At 48.7% G+C, this 21,348-nt stretch overlaps 9 protein-coding genes across 9 annotated transcripts; 7 read left to right on the top strand and 2 right to left on the bottom strand.

The window, feature by feature from the left end:
* Window positions 1–320: 320 nt before the first annotated feature.
* N7518_009755 (basic helix-loop-helix domain-containing protein) lies at window positions 321–1,652 on the bottom strand (the record flags this gene model as incomplete). The annotated part of the gene is made up of 1 exon (XM_057190681.1): window positions 321–1,652. The coding sequence occupies one exon, from the start codon at window positions 1,650–1,652 to the stop codon at window positions 321–323; it is 1,332 nt and encodes a 443-aa protein (XP_057038337.1).
* Window positions 1,653–2,835: 1,183 nt separating this feature from the next.
* N7518_009756 (cytochrome c oxidase assembly protein) lies at window positions 2,836–6,103 on the top strand (the record flags this gene model as incomplete). Its single annotated transcript, XM_057190682.1, has 8 exons — window positions 2,836–2,909; window positions 2,989–3,100; window positions 3,201–4,382; window positions 4,523–4,631; window positions 5,195–5,366; window positions 5,427–5,496; window positions 5,563–6,004; window positions 6,057–6,103. 8 exons carry the CDS (start codon window positions 2,836–2,838, stop codon window positions 6,101–6,103), a joined length of 2,208 nt encoding a protein of 735 aa, XP_057038338.1.
* A 405-nt stretch (window positions 6,104–6,508) lies between these two features.
* On the top strand, window positions 6,509–7,852 carry N7518_009757 (replication factor C subunit 5; the record flags this gene model as incomplete). The annotated part of the gene is made up of 6 exons (XM_057190683.1): window positions 6,509–6,595; window positions 6,654–7,276; window positions 7,340–7,508; window positions 7,563–7,661; window positions 7,720–7,775; window positions 7,828–7,852. 6 exons carry the CDS (start codon window positions 6,509–6,511, stop codon window positions 7,850–7,852), a joined length of 1,059 nt encoding a protein of 352 aa, XP_057038339.1.
* A 1,376-nt stretch (window positions 7,853–9,228) lies between these two features.
* Window positions 9,229–9,798, top strand: N7518_009758 (uncharacterized protein; the record flags this gene model as incomplete). Its single annotated transcript, XM_057190684.1, has 4 exons — window positions 9,229–9,278; window positions 9,338–9,396; window positions 9,462–9,593; window positions 9,716–9,798. The coding sequence occupies 4 exons, from the start codon at window positions 9,229–9,231 to the stop codon at window positions 9,796–9,798; spliced, it is 324 nt and encodes a 107-aa protein (XP_057038340.1).
* A 74-nt stretch (window positions 9,799–9,872) lies between these two features.
* Window positions 9,873–10,687, bottom strand: N7518_009759 (mitochondrial 54S ribosomal protein uL16m; the record flags this gene model as incomplete). Its single annotated transcript, XM_057190685.1, has 3 exons — window positions 9,873–10,045; window positions 10,109–10,570; window positions 10,630–10,687. 3 exons carry the CDS (start codon window positions 10,685–10,687, stop codon window positions 9,873–9,875), a joined length of 693 nt encoding a protein of 230 aa, XP_057038341.1.
* A 657-nt stretch (window positions 10,688–11,344) lies between these two features.
* N7518_009760 (replication factor C subunit 1) lies at window positions 11,345–14,785 on the top strand (the record flags this gene model as incomplete). Its single annotated transcript, XM_057190686.1, has 5 exons — window positions 11,345–11,425; window positions 11,509–11,558; window positions 11,615–11,698; window positions 11,759–14,133; window positions 14,196–14,785. The coding sequence occupies 5 exons, from the start codon at window positions 11,345–11,347 to the stop codon at window positions 14,783–14,785; spliced, it is 3,180 nt and encodes a 1,059-aa protein (XP_057038342.1).
* A 261-nt stretch (window positions 14,786–15,046) lies between these two features.
* On the top strand, window positions 15,047–16,418 carry N7518_009761 (putative isopropanol dehydrogenase; the record flags this gene model as incomplete). Its single annotated transcript, XM_057190687.1, has 3 exons — window positions 15,047–15,092; window positions 15,149–15,649; window positions 15,907–16,418. The coding sequence occupies 3 exons, from the start codon at window positions 15,047–15,049 to the stop codon at window positions 16,416–16,418; spliced, it is 1,059 nt and encodes a 352-aa protein (XP_057038343.1).
* A 544-nt stretch (window positions 16,419–16,962) lies between these two features.
* N7518_009762 (Sin1 family protein) lies at window positions 16,963–19,626 on the top strand (the record flags this gene model as incomplete). Its single annotated transcript, XM_057190688.1, has 3 exons — window positions 16,963–16,969; window positions 17,092–17,530; window positions 17,580–19,626. The coding sequence occupies 3 exons, from the start codon at window positions 16,963–16,965 to the stop codon at window positions 19,624–19,626; spliced, it is 2,493 nt and encodes an 830-aa protein (XP_057038344.1).
* Window positions 19,627–20,779: 1,153 nt separating this feature from the next.
* Window positions 20,780–21,049, top strand: N7518_009763 (uncharacterized protein; the record flags this gene model as incomplete). The annotated part of the gene is made up of 1 exon (XM_057190689.1): window positions 20,780–21,049. One exon carries the CDS (start codon window positions 20,780–20,782, stop codon window positions 21,047–21,049), a length of 270 nt encoding a protein of 89 aa, XP_057038345.1.
* Window positions 21,050–21,348: the final 299 nt, after the last annotated feature.

Here is a 21,348-nt window from a genome sequence, read left to right on the forward strand (position 1 = left end):
AAAGGAATATTTCTTTACTCAAACTATGTTCAATACAGGCTTTTCGAATTATGCACTAGGGTATCGATATTTGCCGAGGACCAGCCGAAAGATGACTTGTATCACCTACAGCGGTTATATGGGAAAAAAAGACGAAGAAAGAGTATGCAGAGAAAAGAAAAATGGTATCTTGTTGCCGGGATTTGCAAAGATGAAATGCCAACTCGCCGACATGCATACACAAAACTGTCCCGCTGAAACGCTTGCAATCCCCGCGAAGAAAAGAGGCAGGGCTATCCATGAGATCATATATTAACGTTGTGGTCGTGCCACAGAGGGTATTAACGCGGCATCACCAAGCCATTCATGCCCTTCAAGTCACGCAGTTGGCTTTGAAGTATGTCATTCCCCTGGAGAAGGTCTTCAAGCCAGTCAGCAGCTCCAGTGAGCATTGCGCTTTTGCTGAATCCGCCGCCTCTGAGCGCAGGGACCAGTGTACACAAGTCTTCGAAGCCTTGGCGAATAAGATTTCGACGTTTCTGCTCCGAAAGGATGTGGTTGGTCCGTTTTTGCTCTTCAGTGAGATTCTCTCGCGCAGTTTTGGACCCTGGCTGTACTCGGGCTTTTCGAGACATGTCCGTTGATGATCGTCGGCCTTTGCTGATAGATCCTCTAGACTTTCTTGAGTGAGGTCGTGCATCATCCTCATCGGAGTCTTCGTCACCCTCATATTTCAGGGCGATTCTTGGCCGTTTTCGGGGATGTAAGCTCTCGTCCAGGACAGCTCCACTTCGGAAAACGGCACCTTGAGGAGGAGCCCCAACCATGCGCTCTGGACTAGGTGCTCGTGTGTTTGCTGCACTGCTTTGTGGTTCAAAGCACCCGAGATGATCGAGCAGGTCACTTGTCCGCTGTTCCTCGTCAGGCTGATCAGGGGGGCGAAGATAGCCCTGGTCCATAAAACTGGCATCTGAGCCCCATCGCAAACTGCGGGCCTTTCTTGATGGATGTTGGTCCGCAGGAATGGGGTCACGGACGTCAAAAAACATCTCCGAGGTATGATATCCAACCGGGACACCAGCCCGGGGTGGAGATGAAGCTGAACCCTGTGCAACACTGCCAGTATGTGAATTAATTTTTCGTTGTATCCCATGGGTGGGGAGAGACTGTCCCGCGAAAGCCTGTTGTGCTAACGTGGAGCCTAACTCCGATCCGTTTAGACCACTGTGGTAGAGCATGGAAGCTGCGGCGAATATATCCGAGCTTGTAGGATTGTCTGTCATGGTTCCCCCGGCTGCTTTCCCTAGCCCATGCTGCTGAAATGAGGGCTGCGATAGGGATGTGGTTGATCCTTCGAAGTTGGGCGGCAGCTCACCTGACCAGTCAAAGTTGGGTGCCCCGGATTTATGTTCTTGTCGCATCCAGAAATCATTCGTAAAGTGGTTTGCGTTCATGGTAGTAAAGAAGTTATCAAGCATATTGGATTCGTTATCGTCAAGAAGAGAAGGTCCTGGGGGTAGAGCAGGTGCCTGTTCAAAGGGCGTGTCCATGGGGGAGAGAAACGAGTCTGGAATCGGGTTAAAGAGTGGACGGTACAAATAATGCCCGGAGCGACTCACATCCAAAGGGAGCAGCCGGGGGAGACGTGCGCCCAGTCCGAACTTGAGTGCCATGTCCATTCATAGTGAAAAGCGGTTCAATATCCACAGGGTGTCAAGAAAACGGTTGCTACTCTGATGGCAAGAGTAGCGCGGACCAAGGCGACACTGTCATGCCTTGGAATGGAGTGAAAAATTGTATGCGCTCGAGATGATAGCCAAGGTTTGACTCCACAGAAGAGGAACGCGGGGGTAGATCAAGGCCACGGGAGTTCTCTAGGGCTGATAATGCGACTCGATAAGGAGATGGTTCAGCGCAATGGGGATAGGAACAAGAAGACCAGAAGAAAGTGCGAAGAAAGAAAGCAAAAGAAGAAGATCAAGAGAGTGCCCGAAAGCAAGAGAGATGCGTCCTATAGAAGAATACGTGGAGAGTTTCGCATCAAAAGCAATCGGCCTGATCACATGCAAAAATTTGAGCGCGTGACGTAACAGTACATAAATTACGGCGGTTCCGCTGTGGCTTATATGGTACCATCGGTATTTGATACGTTCCTGGGGAGAGCTGTTGACTCCCGGAGAACCCTTCCCGAGGGCCCTGCGAGACAAGCACCGACTTGTCAACGCAAAGTACACTGCAGGTACCCTCTCTTCCAGCTGGCTTCTGGTGTACATTCGGATACAATTTGCCCTTTCTCTTATATATCTCTTTCTCTCGTTCTTATTGACAAGGATCATTGGGTCAGTGCGGTTCATCTCCTTGTTTGGGAATTGTTCTCCTGAGATCATCCTCTTATTATGGGGTTGGAGTTAGATCATTCGCCTTGTTTAGCCCCGCAATACCGACTAATCTGCTCCGAAAGGGAAAAGGCTCATTGCTTCGGATGATCGCCCTCTGTCTTCTCTTGAAACAGGTCCCTCCCCCGATTTTGGATCTTGTTTGCGGGGGCTTTTCTGGAGTTCCCACCTGGGTACAACCACCAAGTCTCTAACAGGCCCATTACACGGAGTTCACTTGATCCATATTTCGGAAAACGATCGTGTAGGTGTCAATTTCCCTCTGCCGGAGAATACTACCCAATTTTCGGGAGGTGCAATTGTAGGTCACCCGCGGATAAAACCTATTGAGCTCTTACATCTCATTCCCTGATTGGCGAGGAGATTCTTGTGAATCCCACCAGAGTTTACAGCTGGCTGACCCCTCGTCGCCGATTAGTTCGGGGGACTGTGATGTTGACACCTCCCGACGGATCATGACATGAAGGTTTCCGGCAGCATGGAACCTACACTCCGGAGACGCCATGGAAGGGACAACGTCCGGGTATTCAAGCCGTGAGTCCATGCGATCTGTTACCCTTGTGGCTTGGTGCAACTGTGTGATCTAAAGAGCCCTTGCTGATTACGACTGTAGCCTCCTTCGCGCATATGCACTCGGGTACTTATCTTCTGTCACCCCGAAATTGTTGTCTTATGTCCGCCGACTGCGCAATAACGATTGGACTGCGCAACAGAAACTTCAAGAGGTACGTCGTAGTATTACCTAGTATGGGGCTCTTGTCACGACTTACTCTCCCCTAGTCTATTGTATAAATGGAATGCTATAGCTGACCTCACCTTGAATAGTTAGCTAAAGTCTTGGCTGGTCCTTTACGTCTGAACAGTTTCCCAACAGCTTGTGCTTCCCTGGTCGGTGGCTCAACCCTACTACCAATAGGATTGTATCGTCTGTGTGCATTGATCACGGCAGGTCTCTCCAAACGTGACGTTCAGATCTCACAAAGGCTGGACCGCTTAATTAGATTCATCATCTCTCTTCTATCTGGATGGTTCAGTTTTCAACTGCTCAACAAGAACCGCATCTGTCTGCCAATAGAAGATGTTAGAACTATCCGGAACTCCACAGATCAGGGGAAAGACTCCAGTCAGCTTATGGCCAATTCGCTGGAACATCACCGCCCAGAGTTAGCAGGGAGGACAATGGACCTCACCATCTACATGGTCACAAGAGCCGTAGATGCGCTCGCATGTGTTGCATGGGGTCGCTGGTCCCGTCGCCGCCGGGCCCAGAATCGCTGGACGACTGTCGAATCCCTTGTCCCTGACTTCGCCGACGCAACTGTCTTTGCCATGAGTGCGGCTGTGGTCATGTGGGCGTGGTTTTATCTCCCCGAAAGACTGCCCAGAGCCTATGAGAAGTGGATCGGGGAAGCTGCTCAGGTCGACTCACGTTTAATTGAAGCCCTGCGCCGTGCTCGACGGGGAGTTTTCGTCTATGGAAAGGATACAGGCCAGGCACCTCTTCTCCAGTCGATGTGCAATGACTACAACTGGCCAGAGGTATGGGGTGACCCATCAAAATTTGTCCCGATTCCTTGCGAAATGGTTCACATGGGCTGTGGCCCCAGCTGTGAAAAACACGCATTGTATCGATTTGCCAGAACCTTCAAATATGCCTGTGCAACCTATATACCCCTACAGATTATTTTCCGTCTGCGCAGGATGAAATCTGCAACTGCCCTTCGTCGGGCCCTTTCTGATGCAGCACGATCATCTGCCTTCCTCGCATCTTTTGTGAGCTTATTTTACTACGGTGTCTGTCTCGCTCGGACACGACTCGGCCCCAAGGTCTTTGACGCGAAGACGGTCACTCCGATGATGTGGGACTCTGGGCTATGTGTCGGTGCGGGATGTCTCATGTGCGGCTGGAGTATATTGGTTGAAAAGACGCGGAAGAGGCAGGAGTTGGCGCTATTTGTGGCACCCCGGGCTGCCGCCACGGTTTTGCCACGGTTGTATGAGAAAAAGGTATGTATCGGACCCTCGCATCATCTGTCCACAACAGGGTTACACCCACATCCCCTCCAACCCCTTCTCAATGTCTTCAAATTAGCCTGTGGCATGTTCCAAAACAATCACGAGATGCTGACGCGTGTTGTGTTTCCCAGTATCAATACCGAGAGCGCATCGCATTTGCTGTTAGCGCTGCTGTTCTTATCACTTGCCTCCGTGAGCGACCTAGCATGGTACGAGGAGTGTTTGGTCGCATCACATCGAGTGTGTTGAATTAGACTTCCAGTGAAGCTTCGATGCCATCAAACGGTTGTATTAGTTATTGGTTATTTTAGACTTCGGGTCTAACTTCTGGGTGCCATTACCCTGTATTATTTTTATGAACTCTGCATCATTACATATGAATGCTTTCAAATCTCCCGAACTTAATGATATCTTTGTACAAGGCGAATAAGGCGAATAATATTCATGCCTCGATACCAGTAAATGAGTCGCTGCTAAAGCCAACTCTGCAGCCTAGGCAGCCGGAAGGGTGGGGTCGAACCTTCCTATTTAATTCTTGATTCAGTTAATCTTCATGAACAAACCAAGAATCAATTTAAGATACACATACATTCTAATTTCTAACCTTGTCTCAATGCCAATAGGGATTACCTGTCTCAATGTCGCCCGCCGTTTAGATGTAACGTGACTCCGAAGCTTAGGCCTTATCGATAAGCCGTTGAATCAGAGTTATCACGTGTTGGATACTCTGCATCTCATGCGACTCAACGTCCAATCCCATTAAAGTCATAGAACCATGTTTTCACGATTAATCCCCTCACTAGGGCGCTCTGCGCTGACGGGAACGATCCCGCAGCGATCAATCTATCTCCGAAAGAGCGTCTTCGAGGTGGAGCGAAGGTATTTCTCGAAGAATATCCTGCTTCATGAACAACGCAATTCATCTACAGCGCCTTTCAATACCCCGGAATCACAAAAACGCAATAACTCTACATTGTGAGCTGCCATTTAACCGGGACCGGAGGGAACCCATGTGCTAACAAAACCCCCGACCAGGTACTATACCATCAGTATGATCCTTGGAACGGTTGCCCTAGCATATGGATCTGTCCCTCTCTACAAAATGGTATGATAAGCTCTCACTCGATCTAGGGTACATCCAAACGGAATATCATTCTGATCCCAATTGCAGATTTGCCAGCAGACCGGTTGGGGCGGTCAGCCCATTCTCACCCACCGAATCGGCGACGGTGATACCTCTGCACGTGTGACGCCTGTGACAGATTCTCGTCGCCTGCGCATTACATTCAACGGCTCGGTATCGGATGTCCTCCCTTGGAAGTTCACTCCCCAGCAGCGTGAAGTCCGAGTGCTGCCCGGCGAGACGGCGCTGGCATTCTATACCGCAACGAATAAGGGTCCGCAGGATATTATTGGAGTTGCAACATACAGTGTCACGCCAGGTCAGGTTGCGCCGTACTTTAGCAAGATCCAATGCTTCTGCTTTGAGGAGCAGAAGCTCAATGCGGGAGAGTCGGTTGATATGCCTGTCTTCTTCTTCATCGATCCTGACTTTGCTACCGATCCTAATATGAAGGGCATTGATACTATTACCCTGTCATACACCTTCTTTAGTAAGTTTTATGTCTACTCGTTGCTTTCTTGGCCCGGTCTAACCCAAAGCAGAAGCTAAATATGATGACAATGGTGTTCTGACGCCAATCGCATCATAAAAAGCTCACACCAAGGGCGCATTGGGGTACTGTATTTCAATTGTGTGAGTTTGTATAGACTTGGACATTAACAGTGAACAAAGAAACATGCGTGGTGTTGTGTCGGGCTTTTTCAACATTCATCTCATCTCTCAAAGCAAATTTGCATGTACTATACATCTCGGAGTTTGGCGGAAGGCTGCCAAATGCCTAGAAAACTACATAGCTGTATATATCGTTGAATTTATTCATATGTAATTGTACGATCTACGCCGAAATAATTTCTTCGAAGCTGATATAGTGGGAGCGTGCACGGACCAGTGATTAATTAGGCGCGTGTCTGGACGCGTTCTCCGGTCCGCATCCTCTATCGAAAACCACAAGCACCTCGATTCCTCATCTCAACAGCTTTCTGGAGTTTTCAAAATGGCTCTCCTTGTGGACAAACTGCGGCCACGCACCCTCGATGCTCTTACATACCACCCCGAGCTCTCTGATCGCCTGCGATCACTGGTAAGAAAGCCTGAGCTGCGGAAAGGGACACAATTTTAACATAAGGTACACTTAACAGGCACAAAGCGGAGATTTCCCCCATCTACTAGTATATGGACCCTCCGGCGCTGGCAAGAAAACACGGGTCATTGCAACACTAAAAGAACTGTACGGCCCCGGTGTCGAGAAGATCAAGATCGACGCCAGAGTCTTCCAAACGACGAGCAACCGAAAGCTAGAGTTCAACATTGTCTCATCGGTGTACCATCTCGAGATCACCCCCGCAGATGTCGGAAACTATGACCGAGTAGTCGTTCAGGAATTGCTTAAAGAGGTCGCGCAGACGCAACAGGTGGATCTCGGCGCGAAGCAGCGGTTCAAGGTCGTCGTGATTAACGAAGCCGATCATCTCACACGAGATGCCCAGGCAGCTCTCAGACGTACCATGGAGAAATACAGTCCCAATCTACGATTGATTCTCCTGGCCAACAGTACCTCCAACATCATTGCACCGATTCGGTCTCGAACCCTGCTGGTCAGGGTTGCAGCGCCAACTGAAGCTGACATTTGCTCTGCGCTCCATCTCGCAGGAAAAAAGGAAGGATGGACCGAGTCTCAGGTGCTGAACAAGAGGATTGCGAAGGAGAGTGGACGCAATCTGCGTCGTGCGCTGCTCATGTTTGAGTCTATTTATGCGCAAAAGTTAGTTTCCACTTCGGTTCCCATTGGCCTGGATTTTAGAAGCTTACGTTTTTGGAAATGTAGTGAAAAGGTTACGGACAAGACCCTCATCCCGCCTCCGGACTGGGAAGCCCTTGTTGCCCTAACGGCTGATGAGATTATGGCTGAGCGTTCACCAGCTCGGCTGTTGCAAGTCCGCGCACGTCTTTATGATCTTTTGACCCATTGCATCCCTCCAACAACTATTTTGAAGGTGTGTATACACCTATTTAATGAACATGCTCCAGATATTAACTGCTGGTGCTAGACCTTGACATTCAAGCTTGTTGCACGAGTTGACGATGCTCTGAAGCCAGAAGTTATCAAGTGGTCTGCGTTCTATGAGCACCGCATCAAGCTGGGAAGTGTAAGTTATTGATGGTTATCATTGCCATCAATATAAGCTAATGAATATTTCGATACAGAAAATAATCTTCCATCTCGAAGCCTTCGTGGCCAAGTTCATGCGCATCTATGAAAGGTATACTTCCCCTGGATAATTTAATGGAGGCATATAACTAATAGCACTTTAGCTATCTGATGGGCATGGATTTCTAATTACTCACTGTCAACAAACCAAGACAATGGATGAATGACGATTTGTACACTAAGGTGGTTTTCGGTGAGCATGGGATCTCGGAAGTTATGATCTGCTATTATGCAGAACTGCACTTTTTTCGAAATCCCCAGGTATCTGATTTACTTTTCACTTTTTTCCAGGCGCGTGAAGGCATTTTTGAAAAGGATTCTGGCGTTATATCACATTTCATTTAATACTGCAAGTCACGGACTCCCAGTATTGCTTACAAAGATTTGATATCACCGTATCTAAATTACGCAAGGATTGTCGTGATGGGGGTCTAGTCTCCGGAATCTGGACCCGCAGGACGTCGCTAAAGTCTATATCACTTGAGCAAAGGGATTGCACAGTTCACTCATGGTTATCTTCAAGGTTGCACGTTTGGGTTTGGGCTGAGGCGCCCCCAGCATTGCAGCTTCCATTGAGAAAACAAAAATCAAATCAGATGGGGGTCGAACTCCGATAGAGAGGAAACTCAGATGATCACGCTGAAGATCTACCGCCGAAGACTACGCGGACTGTGATATTCAACAGTCCGATTAAAATCATCAAGCAACGGTAGAGGGTCATCCCCATGCCCATTGTGCATCGCTCTAAGTCTCTTAGCAATGGTAGCGTCTAGCTCTCGCTGCCTGTTGATGCTGATTTTCCTCTTCGATAGGCGAAGAACGTAGATGGGAATGGGACTCGTATCGGTATGAGCGGTCTCATAGACATAGTCGACATTGTTAACGTCCAGGACGAAATAGGCGTGACTTCCAGGGTATACGTTCACAGCGAGAAAACGAGTTTAGACGTCTAGACGATGATTGCGAATAGAACACTGTGCCTTTGAGACGAATAGACGTATAGATCCTAGATAATCTCCAGGGTCGAGTAGGCTGTTGGGGGTGTCGCCCAGTATTCGAATTGGTCCTGAATCAACTTCTCGGAGGAGTCTATGAATTGTGTCTGGGTTTGATCCATGATACGTTCTCGAATATGTTGTGCTTGATCCCCCATTATGATTCAACGCGCAATGTTGCTAAATGTTGTAGTATAAAGAATGCACCAAGACTATTTATTTCTGGAACCACACGTGCCCAAGTCGTAGCTATATATACTTCAACAGTGAAGCTGTAGCCGTATTGGAGCAGGGGTTGATTCTAAATACATAGAGCACATTCGATACTATTTTATACAATGATATCAAGAAACCTGAATTGTGTATGTCGGTTGACCTCTTAACATACGTCATCGCATCCCCGTCATTCATAAACTGGACCACCCAGTGGGAACATCGGAATAGCATTCATCTGATTTTCCTAATACAATTCTACTATTGTAATTCTATCCCATACGAATATCATCCAAAATGACCGACCCCAGACTTGTTGATATGAAACCGGGCGGAGAGAGCACTCAGTATGGACCGAATCAAGACCATCTCTTGCAATTGCTATTCGCTAATATACAGGGTGCAGATATGAGTCTATTAGGGAATTCACTAAGAGTCCTCCCAAGCAGACCGGACAACTAGGGGGTATATCGCTTCCTTGGAGATAATTCTCAGTGCACTAGGTATAGCAATGACTGACCTCATCCAAGTTGGCCAGAAGCACACTATAAGCGAAGCGAGCCCTGGTCTAGGGACACATAGCCCAGGGCCAGCATCCAGCAACGACGAGGATGCCCAGGCACAGAAGCTAGGAATGGGAGCAGTAGCTGACTCCGGTAAAGGTAAATCGTGAATATATTTTCCTTGTCTAAACTCCTTGTATCAAGACAAAAGATCCATCAGAGGAGCCCGTGCCTCGATGGCTCCTAAAGAGACGCAAACAGCTGATGATAATGTACAAAAGATATGAAACGTGACGAGGACGATGCCGTGTCCAAGGCCCGCAGACAGCAGGGGTATGGGCCTGGGTCTGGTGTCGGGGCTTAGTCGGCAAAGACGACAAAAGCAAAAGACATGACCGATGAAAAAAGAGAAAACGGTATCATGCAGGAAACGGCAGTTTATTGGGTAGAGTCGGAGCTGGATGAGGTGCTCTGCGGAGGTGAAACGAGGTCATTGGTACCAAGGGGCGGGTCTCTGCGAGCCCGCTTGAGGGAGTCGAGAGTGACTCCGTTTCCGAGCTTTGTGATACCGACGACAGGCGGGTCATCTTTGTTAACGAACTCCCAAAGACCTAATGAATAAGAATGAGCATCTTTCGCACTGGAATTAGTAATGGAGAAAATGCATAACCTACCTGGCAATTTGTGGCCCGCCAATCTGAAAGCCTCGCGGGCAATCTTCTCGTGGACATCTCCCTTCAACTCAAAGACGATTCGGCTCACGGGCAGTCGGACAGTCCAGTAGTCGAACTTACCCTTACCCTTACCCATACGCTGCTCGTTACCCTTGGTGTAGACACCGACGTTGGCGCTGACACGCTTGTACAGCTTATAGTTCATTCCTCGCAGCCGCCGCTTGATGGTCTCTTCGGCGATCTTCAACGCCGATGCGGGCATGCGGCGGTCGTGGTCTTTCATGCGCAGACCGAAGTCTCCCCACACGACTGTTGTTCCTCGGGTGGATCCGCCGGTAGCAACGTGAGGGCGACCCTTGGGGGATTTGGATTTTTCTTGGAATTTCGGGGTCAGCCAATCAAGGGTGGGCGAGGTGGTAGAGAAGCATCGTGATAGAGAAAAGGTGGCCAGCGGTCCCGACACTATGTCGCACTGTTAGTCTTCGGCCGAATGGATTCTCTGGGGGTTAAATGGCTCATACGAGTTGGCCGTGTGCAGGCGGAAAGCGGTCCAGCAAACATCTTGATCTGTGGACCCATTGTGAGGAGGGAGGCGGCGAGAGATACCAGTGTTGCGAAAGGCTTCGTTACTCCGGCACTTTTCGATGATTTACACTAGTCCCAAAGTGGAAAGACAGAGAGCACGTGACATTGCTCATACTTGCTAAATTATGCCTTGAAAACCAGGCGTCAATTTCAGTCCATATTCTAATATAGTACGTTGTAGCTCCAAATAGCTTTTTATTGATAGAAGATGCACTCAATCGTACTAAAGAAAACCCGCGCTGTGCAACTCGATAATTGAAACTATGGATATGTAGTATGTCTGACTGGTAATCCTCTTGTCTTGCCCTGTAATAGTTTGATATGCTATGCACAGCCGGTGCTATCCGATATATATCTCTCGGCACCAATGACACTATACACAGCCATCTCATGCCCGAAGCGTTTATGACTTTGAGGTAAGGAGTGCTACTGAGGCCTTGGGAGTCCTTTCCTGATTCTTATAGTCTTAGCTTATATACGCTAGTCCTAAAAGGGAAGGAAGTGCTGCCTTACGTCAGCCAGTCACGTCCCCGGAAGTGTGGCGCGTCGTTCGCGATCTAGCAAACGCTGCGGCAAGAGCTCGATTGGCCATACACCGCGCTTTCATTTACTGTTCTGTGCCAAATTCCGTGTCATTAATTGCGACTCACTATGGACATCCGGAATTTCTTTGGCGGCAAGTCGAGTCAAGGCTCCAACGACGCCGCTACGAAACCCTCAGCTAAAAAAGAGGTAAGCTGGTGCCTTGCTCACGAAAGGAGGGCCTGGTTACTTTATATGTGTACTGGTGCCCTTCGTATTGCTTGAAATTATAGTCTAACCTCAAATCCGACAATGCAGGACTCCTCCGCTACAAGAAAGAGACGTATGCTCTCCATAACCCATAGTCCTGCACTACCAGTCTAACGCGACAACAGGCAGCAGAAAGATTGTGGATGACAGTGACGAAGAAGATGTAGCACCCACCAAAGCGCCCGCTATCAAAGCAAAGTCCAAAAGTCAATCGTATGTCCATCGCTGGATTGAAATGTCTCATACCATTTGACTGATGAGCTTCCTCTGCAGAAAGCCCGAAGAGACTAAAGAAGAACCTACAACTTCCTCCGACTATTTCGCCTCCAATAAGAAGAAAGCACGGCCTACAAAACCAACTGAGCAAGTTCAGCCCGATAAAGCCAAGATTGTTGCCGAAAACCCCAAACCCAAGAAGACTGCCGAAGAACCTGCGAACAAAGTACGAACCACCACTAAGGTATCAACAAAGAAACCCACAAAGGTCCTTGAGGATGAAAATCTCGGCGCCGATGACATTTTTGCAACCGAATATGGTAAAGCCGGCAAAGGAGACGACGATTATGTGGCTGAGGATGATAATGACGATGGCAGTGACTTCGAAATGCTTGAGGTGAGGCCAGTCACTGCAGCATCGAAGAAGGCACAGAAGAAGCAACCTTCTCGCGATGACGAGGATGACGTGGTCATGGAAGATCTCCCCACGATTCCTACCCCGAAGGCTCGACCTGGTCGCAAGCGCAAATCGGAAGCTCTCATCGACGAGGATGAAGACGACTACCAAGAACCCAAAAAGGAAACAAAAAAGGCAGCTCCGAAAACCAAAGCCGCGGCAGCATCAGCTGCGAAGAAGCAGAAGGCTAGCCCTAAAAAGGCCAAAAAGGAGGACAAACCAGAAAGCAAAGAGCTCCAAGATATTTTCGACAGCATTCCTACGATTGACGCCCCAGAGCCTCCTAAGGGAGAGCCAAGGAAATTCAAATTTGGAGCACAACAAAGCCGGGATCCGGCAATGGCTGGGACTAAGGAGATGCCCGTTGGAGAAGAAAACTGCCTTGCTGGTTTGGCGTTTGTTTTCACCGGTATTTTGGAATCCCTAGGTCGTGAAGAGGGTGCGCAATTGGTGAAGAAGTATGGTGGCAAAGTCGTGGGGGCTCCTAGTTCTAAGACGAACTATGTAGTCCTCGGATCTGATGCCGGCCCAAAGAAGCTTGAGACAATTGCAAAGCACAAGATCAAGACCATCAACGAGGATGGTCTCTTCGAATTGATTCGACGACTCCCTGCCAACGGCGGGGATGGAAAGGCTGCCGAAAAGCACGCCGAGAAAGTGAAAGCCGACGAGGCCAAGGTCCGTGCTATGGCAGCCGAAATTGATGCAGAAGAGAAGAAACGAGATGAGCAAAAACGAAAGACGGCCGCGGCTCAAGCATCCAAGACCACGGCCACCGGGTCTCAGACGCCACCAAGCTCACAGCCCGCATCATCTGGTGATCTCTGGACCACGAAGTATGCCCCAACATCGACCAGTATGATCTGTGGTAATAAGAGTGCTGTGGAAAAGATTCAGACCTGGCTGCGGGACTGGCATACCAATGCCCAGGCCGACTTCAAAAAGGGTGGTAAAGACGGCTCGGGGATATACCGTGCCGTCATTATTCACGGCCCCCCAGGAATCGGCAAAACCACAGCAGCCCATCTTGTGGCGAAGCTGGAAGGATTCGATATCGTGGAGACCAATGCCAGTGACACCAGAAGTAAGAAGCTTGTCGAGAGCTCTACCTTGGGTGTGCTAGATACAACATCATTGCAAGGATATTTCGCCGGACAAGGCAAGCAAGTCAATAGTGAAAAGAAAAAGCTCGTACTCATCATGGATGAGGTTGATGGCATGTCTGCCGGTGATCGCGGGGGTGTGGGAGCTGTCGCAGCCATTGTCAAGAAGACCAAGATTCCAATCATCCTTATCTGCAATGAGCGAAAGCTTCCAAAGATGAAACCTTTCGACTTCATCACCTATGACGTGCCTTTCAGACGCCCGACTGCTGAGCAAATTCGGGCAAGACTGTCCACTATCTGTTTCCGAGAAGGCCTTAAGATTCCGCCTCCTGTACTCGACGGTCTCATTGAGGGAACACATGCCGATATCCGCCAGGTCATCAACATGCTTTCCACCGCAAGACTGGATCAAAAGGGTCTTAATTACGATGAAGGGAAGCAAATGTCAAAGTCGTGGGAGAAGAATATCATTCTCAAGCCGTGGGATATTGTTAGCAAAATTCTTAGCGCCCAGATGTTTTCCCCGAGTTCCACTGCTACCCTGAACGACAAGATCGAGCTTTATTTTAACGATCACGAGTTCAGCTACCTGATGCTTCAGGAGAACTACCTCAGAACTAAACCTGCTCTTGTGGGCAAATATCAGGGCGAGGAACAGCGACTGAAAGCGCTTGAATTGATGGACAATGCCGCCTCGAGTATCAGCGATGGCGACCTCGTCGACCGCATGATCCACGGCACCCAGCAGCAGTGGAGTCTTATGCCCACTCATGCGATCTTCAGCTTTGTGCGGCCAGCCAGCTTCCAGTACGGAAACTTAAACGGGCGGCCTGCATTTACTAGCTGGCTTGGCAACAATAGCAAACACGGTATGTTTTGGACATTCCCCTATTCTCTGTATAGTACACTCTCTAACTGATTTACTCTTCAGGCAAACTCTCCCGATACGTCAAGGAAATACAGGGCCACATGCGTCTTCGTACTACAGGTAACCGCGACGAGATCCGTCAACAGTACATGCCCTTGCTCCAGGAGAAGATGATACGCCGAATGATGGACGAAGGCAAGGACTGTGTCGATTCGGTCATTGATCTCATGGATGAATACTATCTCACTCGAGAGGACTTTGATTCCATGGTTGAACTAGGACTAGGCCCAATGGACGAGTCTAAGATCAAACTTGAGACACAGACGAAAGCAACCTTCACGCGTCTGTACAATTCGCGTTCGCACCCGATGCCATTCATGAAGGCTAGCAATGTTGTGGCACCCAAGGTGGGAAAGAAGGACAAGCCTGATATTGAAGATGCCCTTGAAGCATCCGACGAAGAAGAAGTTGTTGAAGAGATCAAGGATGAGGACGAAGAACTTGACCTGAAGAAGGACAAGTATGTGAGCTTGCCTAAGAAAAAGAAGGCACCGGCCAAGGGCAAGAAGACGAAGAAGGCCGATGGTGACGTTGATGCCGATGAGGAAAAGCCGAAGAAAGCTCGTAAGAGTAGGGCCAAGGCCAAGGCTTGAGAGATTCTCATTTTTGTAACATATTATCGTTTTGTCAAGGAGCACGCGTTTCAATAGTGTTGGTGCATTTTAATCTGCTGTCTCTGAGTACACCAATTTAGTTGTTTACATTTTGACGTGTCTTAGGACTTGTTTTCTTCTCTTGCTGCTTTCCCACTATTCCTATTCCCTCGTGAATGCCTTCAAACCCTTCCACTTCTTTTATCTCAGCTCTTCCGATCTCGACTCTTCTTCTGTGCAGACCTGTTCCTGCATGCAAATATGACTCGTGTCTCTGAATATGGTGACTCTGACAATGTCACAACAAGTACGTCAAGTATTCTCGCCCATCATGAGTATAAACACTGAACTGTCTTTCTACAGATTCTCCGGACACTCCGCGTCCAATCATCCCGCACAGAAGGCTTCTTCCATTGGTTCAAAGCACCCATCGTGCCCTCGTTCTTAGGCCTGCTCCATTTACCGAACCCCAAGTTGAACAAGTCCCTATGCCATCTCTACTGCCTGGAAGTGTTCTTCTGCGTATTCTCGCAACGCCCCTCCACTCTTTTAGCAAGCTAGGTTTTGATTTTTACAACCATTTCAGATCTCCTTATGAAATCCCGATTATTCCCGGCTCAAGTGCAATTGCCCGTGTGAGCCAGGTCGGTGACGATGCAACCACTCTGAAGGTTGGTCAACTAGTCTTCTTTGACTCGGTCATGAAAGGAAGAGATAACCCGGAGACGGTTCGATTTTCCAACCCCGTGTATCATGGATTTGACTCTCAAATCAAGGAAATCATGGCCTATAGCGGTTTTGCAGATGGCTCATATGCCGAGTTCATGAGGGCACCACTTGAGAATTGCTATCCATTGGATGAAGGTAAGTTGATGGGAGATCCGACGAATTGGGGCTTTAATTATACCCCAGAACAACTTTGTGCTATTGCGACATTCCTCAGGCCTTTCGGTGGACTGAGTAGCATTGACGTGAAGCCCGGTGAAACCGTGTTGATTTCTCCGGCCACTTATCCAAACGGCGTTGCTGCATGCATGGTTGCTTTGGCTATGGGTAATATCTCTCTTTGGCTACCAAAGATATCCCCAGACAATCAGGAATTTTCGCTAACTGAATATCAGGTGCAAAAGTTGTAGCCTGGTCTCACGATGATGCTAAGCTCATGCGTCTCAATCAGATCCTATCATGCACTTTCAACGGTTCTTGCGAAAGAATTTCCACGGTAACCTGGACAGGCAACCGCACGAATGATGCCTACAACATCAACAAATTCGGTCCGATAGATGTGTTCCTCGACATTTCTCCTCCTGGGGCCCGAGGATCTTTCCATCTCAAATCCGGCATTATGTCGCTCAGACCTGGAGGCCGGGTGAGTCTGATGGGTGCCTATGAAGAGCTTGAGATCCCAAATATCTTTGTTACACGTTCTAATATCACATTGAAGGGAAACTGGATGTATGAGCGAAAGGATGTTCTTGCATTGATCAAGATGATCGAGAGGGGGAATCTTCGCCTGAAAGAAGAGGACGGATGCTATGTTGCTGGCCAATTTGGTCTGGATCAGTGGAAGGATGCATTGGCAGCGGCTGCTCAGCTCACGAATATTGGAGAGAGTGTCGTGTTTTCTTTCTAGGTACACTTGTGACGATGTTCAAAGAGTTTAGTATTGTTCGATTATTTGAATCTCAATGCTTGTTGTCATGTCGTCAGCTATTGAGGCGGAGTAGTTCAACATAGTACTATGATATGTTCCATCAACAGAATTCTCAATATTCCTCGAGATTGAGAGCATAACCATGTGTATAATAACTGATTCGTCAAGTGTTGTACCTGTATGGAGATGTAAACATCGATGTAGTTGACTAGTGTGGCCCCCTTGGCGGGGAAATGAATGCGAACACCGAAGTTCCCTCTCATCTTGCTTCCGACATACAACTCTCCTTTTTCTCCCTCCTTGCTCTCCTTTCCTGATCTCTTTATCTCTTTTATCTGTTTTTTCCAGGCTGGTCCTGTATGAGCTAGTCCCATTCGCTTTCCCTCCCTTTATTCCCCGAGCATGCGCTTTTAGCTAGAGCTGCTGTGAGATATCTAGACCTCGGTCGCTACTGCGCAGCACACCCCTGGGTTATTACAGACGTATGTCCTCGTGAGAGCCTGGAAAATGTCCCTTCTTCACAATGAAGAGTAAGTCGCGTCCGGAATCTTAGACCGGCCCTCAAATCGCCGCGGAAGGGTCTCCAAGAACTAACCCGAGTGAAGCTTTACGATCTGGCAATTACGCTCCTCTTATCTCTCAACAATCAAAGATGGAATCGGGGACCGACTTATCAATGTCAATGACTCCGTCCTGAATACACCTGGCTTTCGCGCGGCGGGCTGGTCAACCGCCGCTGCGTACCCGAACACACACAGCTCCTCCCTGAAGCGCACTTACTCCCCACCGATTCCAACCACGGCAAACGTTTCATCTGAATATTACAGGCTAGCGGAACGAAATGCGAAACCTCAGCACCACAATTTGCAAGGCCTCGGCCTGGAAGACGGCGAGGATGATGGTGGCATGGTGACCGGCAAGAGCCATACGGATATGACCGCGCGGCGGAATCATGCACGAGGCGGAAAGAAGAAATCTCGACGGGAAAGGCAACAAGAGGTTCAGAGACAAGCGCAAGCAGAGGACGACGATAGCAGCGATCTGAGTGATGACAGCGACGACGATGGGGACAACGTTGGAGACATTAGCAGGTTGGTGAATTATTGTGTGGTATTCTACTTCCCTATCTGACAACAACAGTGCTATTGATCAGATCAAATTTGACAAGATGCCCATCCATCGAGATCGCGCCGACTCCTCTCCAATCCGTTCTGGGGTCCGGAGGGAACGGCCAGAAGTGATGGTAACATCTGCATCAACACAAAACGTTGCGAGTCAGTTCAGTCAATTGAAACCACGCCCCCGTGGAGATACAACCACGAGCAGTGATCTGTCGACGGATAACGAAACCGAACTTAGAGGCTACAAACAAGGACAGGTTCAATTCTCCGCGAGTGATCAGGTCGTCGAGTATCCCCGCAGACGGCGCGAGCGAACTGGCAGTCGAGGCGCGGAGAGCCTAGCTCTCGGAGAACTCCACGAGGAGGACGAGGACTCTGGTGCCGAGTTTGTTGGTTCTGCACTTTCATCTGATTTTGACAATACGGCTGGATCTGGCTCCTTGCTGCTGGCAGGCGTGGCGGGCGGTTTGAATTTGTCCTCGCCCATGGCTATGATGAATAAGTTACCCTCTGGCACAGGGCCGCAGAATAATTCACCGCGCAAGCATCGCAATCCGGCTCCTGTATTGCAAGATCTTCCCCCGCCACGACCTATCAGCATGGTCAAGCCGGTCAGCTTATTAACCAGCCAGCTTACGTCGCGGAAGCGAGCACCAAGCAATCCAGTGGATAAATTCGTGGTGCTCTCTGGGCGAGGTCAAGAGGACTCATTATATTTGAAGATCTACGTTCCTTTTTCAAGCGACCCCGAAGACCCGCTCGATCTGTCACTTACACGCGAATCTAAGCTTGCAGAACAGCCCGCACAAGTGACCGTTGCTGAGACGATTGGTCTTGCCCTATGGAAATATGCGGCCGACGGTCGCGGTCCACCAATTAATCGCGAGCATTTGACCGTGAACCGATGGACGCTACGGATGGTCGATGATGGCGAAGTCGAGTATGACTTCCCAGCGCTTGGGCGGACACTTCCAATGACGGATTTTACGTCAAACAATAACCAATCCGCCAAGTCCCGAGGACGGTCAAGGGGCAAGCCATACGATGAATTCGCACTGGTTGAAGCATCGAACTCGGAGTTTGAGGAGAATGAACGGCTATATCCCCAATTTAGTTCAAGCATTGGGTTGGAAGAGGCAGATCAGCCGGCTAATCTTGCAGTACCAGGGGCGCAATCCACTGCACAGAAAAAGAGCCCTCAGGCCACACCAGGCCGAACAAACCCTATCCTAGGCCAGCCATTCTCGTCTGCACTCAACCACAGCACTCTTACTCCTGCCGATCGCCCGGTGGTACCTATCTCGCATGCGACTCCCCGACTTGGTGTATCCAAGACATTGAAGATTCGTTTCATCAACATGGAGGCTTCCGCACATGTCATGACCATCAACACATCTACCGATAGCTATATAGCAGAGATTCTGGATTCTGTATGTAAAAGATGGGGCCAGGATAAGGGCAACTACCTCTTAAAGGTGATGGGGTCGAACACGATCGCACCACTTGACCGCACAGTGGAGGCATTGGGCAACATCACCGACCTTGATCTGGTGCGTCGTCGCTTCGGCGGCGGGCCTCTCGCACTCGGAACCTCGCCAGGCAGCTCATCGCCAAATGCGCCTTTGATGGTGGACACCGCAGACCCGACAACTTCTAAGAAGAGCAAAAAGGAGGCCAAGAAGGGTGCGCAGCGCATGTTGCCCTCATCTTCTCAGAAGCAAGATCACCTAGGCGGATATTACCGCCGATACCACGTGTTCCGCAAACAGCCCATGTCTTTCACAGCATCCAACCATCGCATCCTCACGTTTGAGAATGATTATATGCATATCGTGCCCGGTGATACGGGCAAAACGGCGTCCGGCGGTAAGACCCGATCGATCAGCTTCAGTGACGTGATCGGATCTAAGGTCAGCCGACGGCACCCCAAGAGCTTCCGCGTGATGATTGTGCGCGGCAATGATGCCACGGAGCAGAAGCGTTATGACTTTGAGGCAAGGAGTACCAATGAAGCTGTGGAGATTGTGGATGAGATCAAGAAGAATATGGCGCATTATCGCATTTGATCCTCTGCTCTTTCGGACATGGAATTACGTTTTGGGCAGAAGGCTTGGATTTCGGGTTAGGGAATGGCGGTGTACAGATATATTGCAGCTTTCACCTTATTCAACAAAGCACATTCAACATTCAATCAATCTTTCAAGCCCTTGACTTTTCTAAGTAGTTCACCAAGAAGGGGGATGTTAGAGAGCTGCCCAGATTATCGTATCATCTCCTAGCTTGGTATCCCCATACCACGTGATCCCAGTCCCACTCGTCGCCCTCTTGGCATAACCTTATCTCAACCCAAACTCCTACAAGCATTTACTAGTCCTTGTCATGTCTTTTTGGTATTCTCTTTTGGTACTCTTTGTTAATGTCCTTTCTGGTGTGGTGGTCTTCCAAGGATTTTTTTAAAAAAGATATGACACCTTATTTGATGCTGTAGCTAGAGTATAAGAGGAATTAGCCGCAAATATAGAATTGTGTTATGTGCAACCCATACGTGATAAAACATTGGAAGTAGTTGATGGACTCAGACTGGCTTATTCTTCAGTCAATGATCAACCTCGTTGTTCCTAAAAAGACCATTTCAAAGTTATCCTGATGCTCCATAGGGTAGTGGACGAAGTAACTATAACAACTAAAACCAAGCGACCTGCATTCTCTTTCATCTTCTTTTTGCAATCTTTCTCTTCAACTATATTTCTCTCGCAATTCTTTTTCAAAGAAGTTCACAGCCTTTTCTCAGCGGTAAAGAATTATAACTGTAATTTTACTTCAGCTCTAATTCGCTTTTTTCAGAAGAGCCTAAGGAAACATCCACCCATTCTATAGGGGAGTTTTCAAGCTTATACTACGTAGTATAACGCGACGAGATGATGGCTGGCAAGCGACCAGGCAAATAAGAGACAACGAACTGGCACTTTTGAATATGAATCTCTTTCATAGTTTTCATACAAGGACCGTGCAACGACCACCAGTTTCTAAGATAACCAAGCCTGCACCATTGATTCTCAACCCCATGTCTTTCTCTCTTTATCTCTTTTTTCGCAAGACAAACCGTGGTTATTCATTTCGATTTATGTCTTCGCCCTATAAATTACCCCCTTCTTTTTTCTCTACACTCTCCTGCGACTTCACTGTGTATATATATATATATATACTGACTGGACGAAGATGCCTGTGAGCCCCGAAGAATATCACCTATATCCCGACTGTGGGACCATTTGTCTACCGATCCCGCCTCTGGGAAGCCGCGAGCTCGCTTCAGACATGCTTCGCCGAACCCAGATATCGAACTCTGCCTTCTCCCACGAACACTGGCGCTTGGTCTGCTGTACAATCGCTGAAACAGTTGGTGTGAGCGAGCGGGAGCTCTGTCAAGCGATGCTGTGGGATAATCGCTACCTCCGCCCCTGTGAGCGGTCTGCAAAGCGCCCCGAATAAGCCTCTATCAATCCTGTTACGTGGTGCCAATGATCAAAGTTAAAAGCTGCACTAGAAATGAATCCTATAGAAGAAATGAATCACTACTGAAATTCCTTATCTGCGATATGTATAGAAGTAAATCACACCCTAAGCCTATATGAATTCCTAGTCGGCCATATAAAATCATACCAGTCCCCGGAGGCGAAAAAGGGAGTTTGCTCCATAGTATAAGGCCTCTAGTCTCTGGACCTCTTGGAATGCAGTAAGAAATGCCTGCGCTGCTCGCTGGCGCTATTGCTGGATAAAGACCTCGGCTG

The sequence above is a fragment of the Penicillium psychrosexuale genome (assembly GCF_028828465.1).
Source record: "Penicillium psychrosexuale strain IBT 29551 chromosome Unknown utg000005l, whole genome shotgun sequence".
In the NCBI taxonomy this organism is placed as follows: Eukaryota; Fungi; Ascomycota; class Eurotiomycetes; order Eurotiales; family Aspergillaceae; genus Penicillium; species Penicillium psychrosexuale.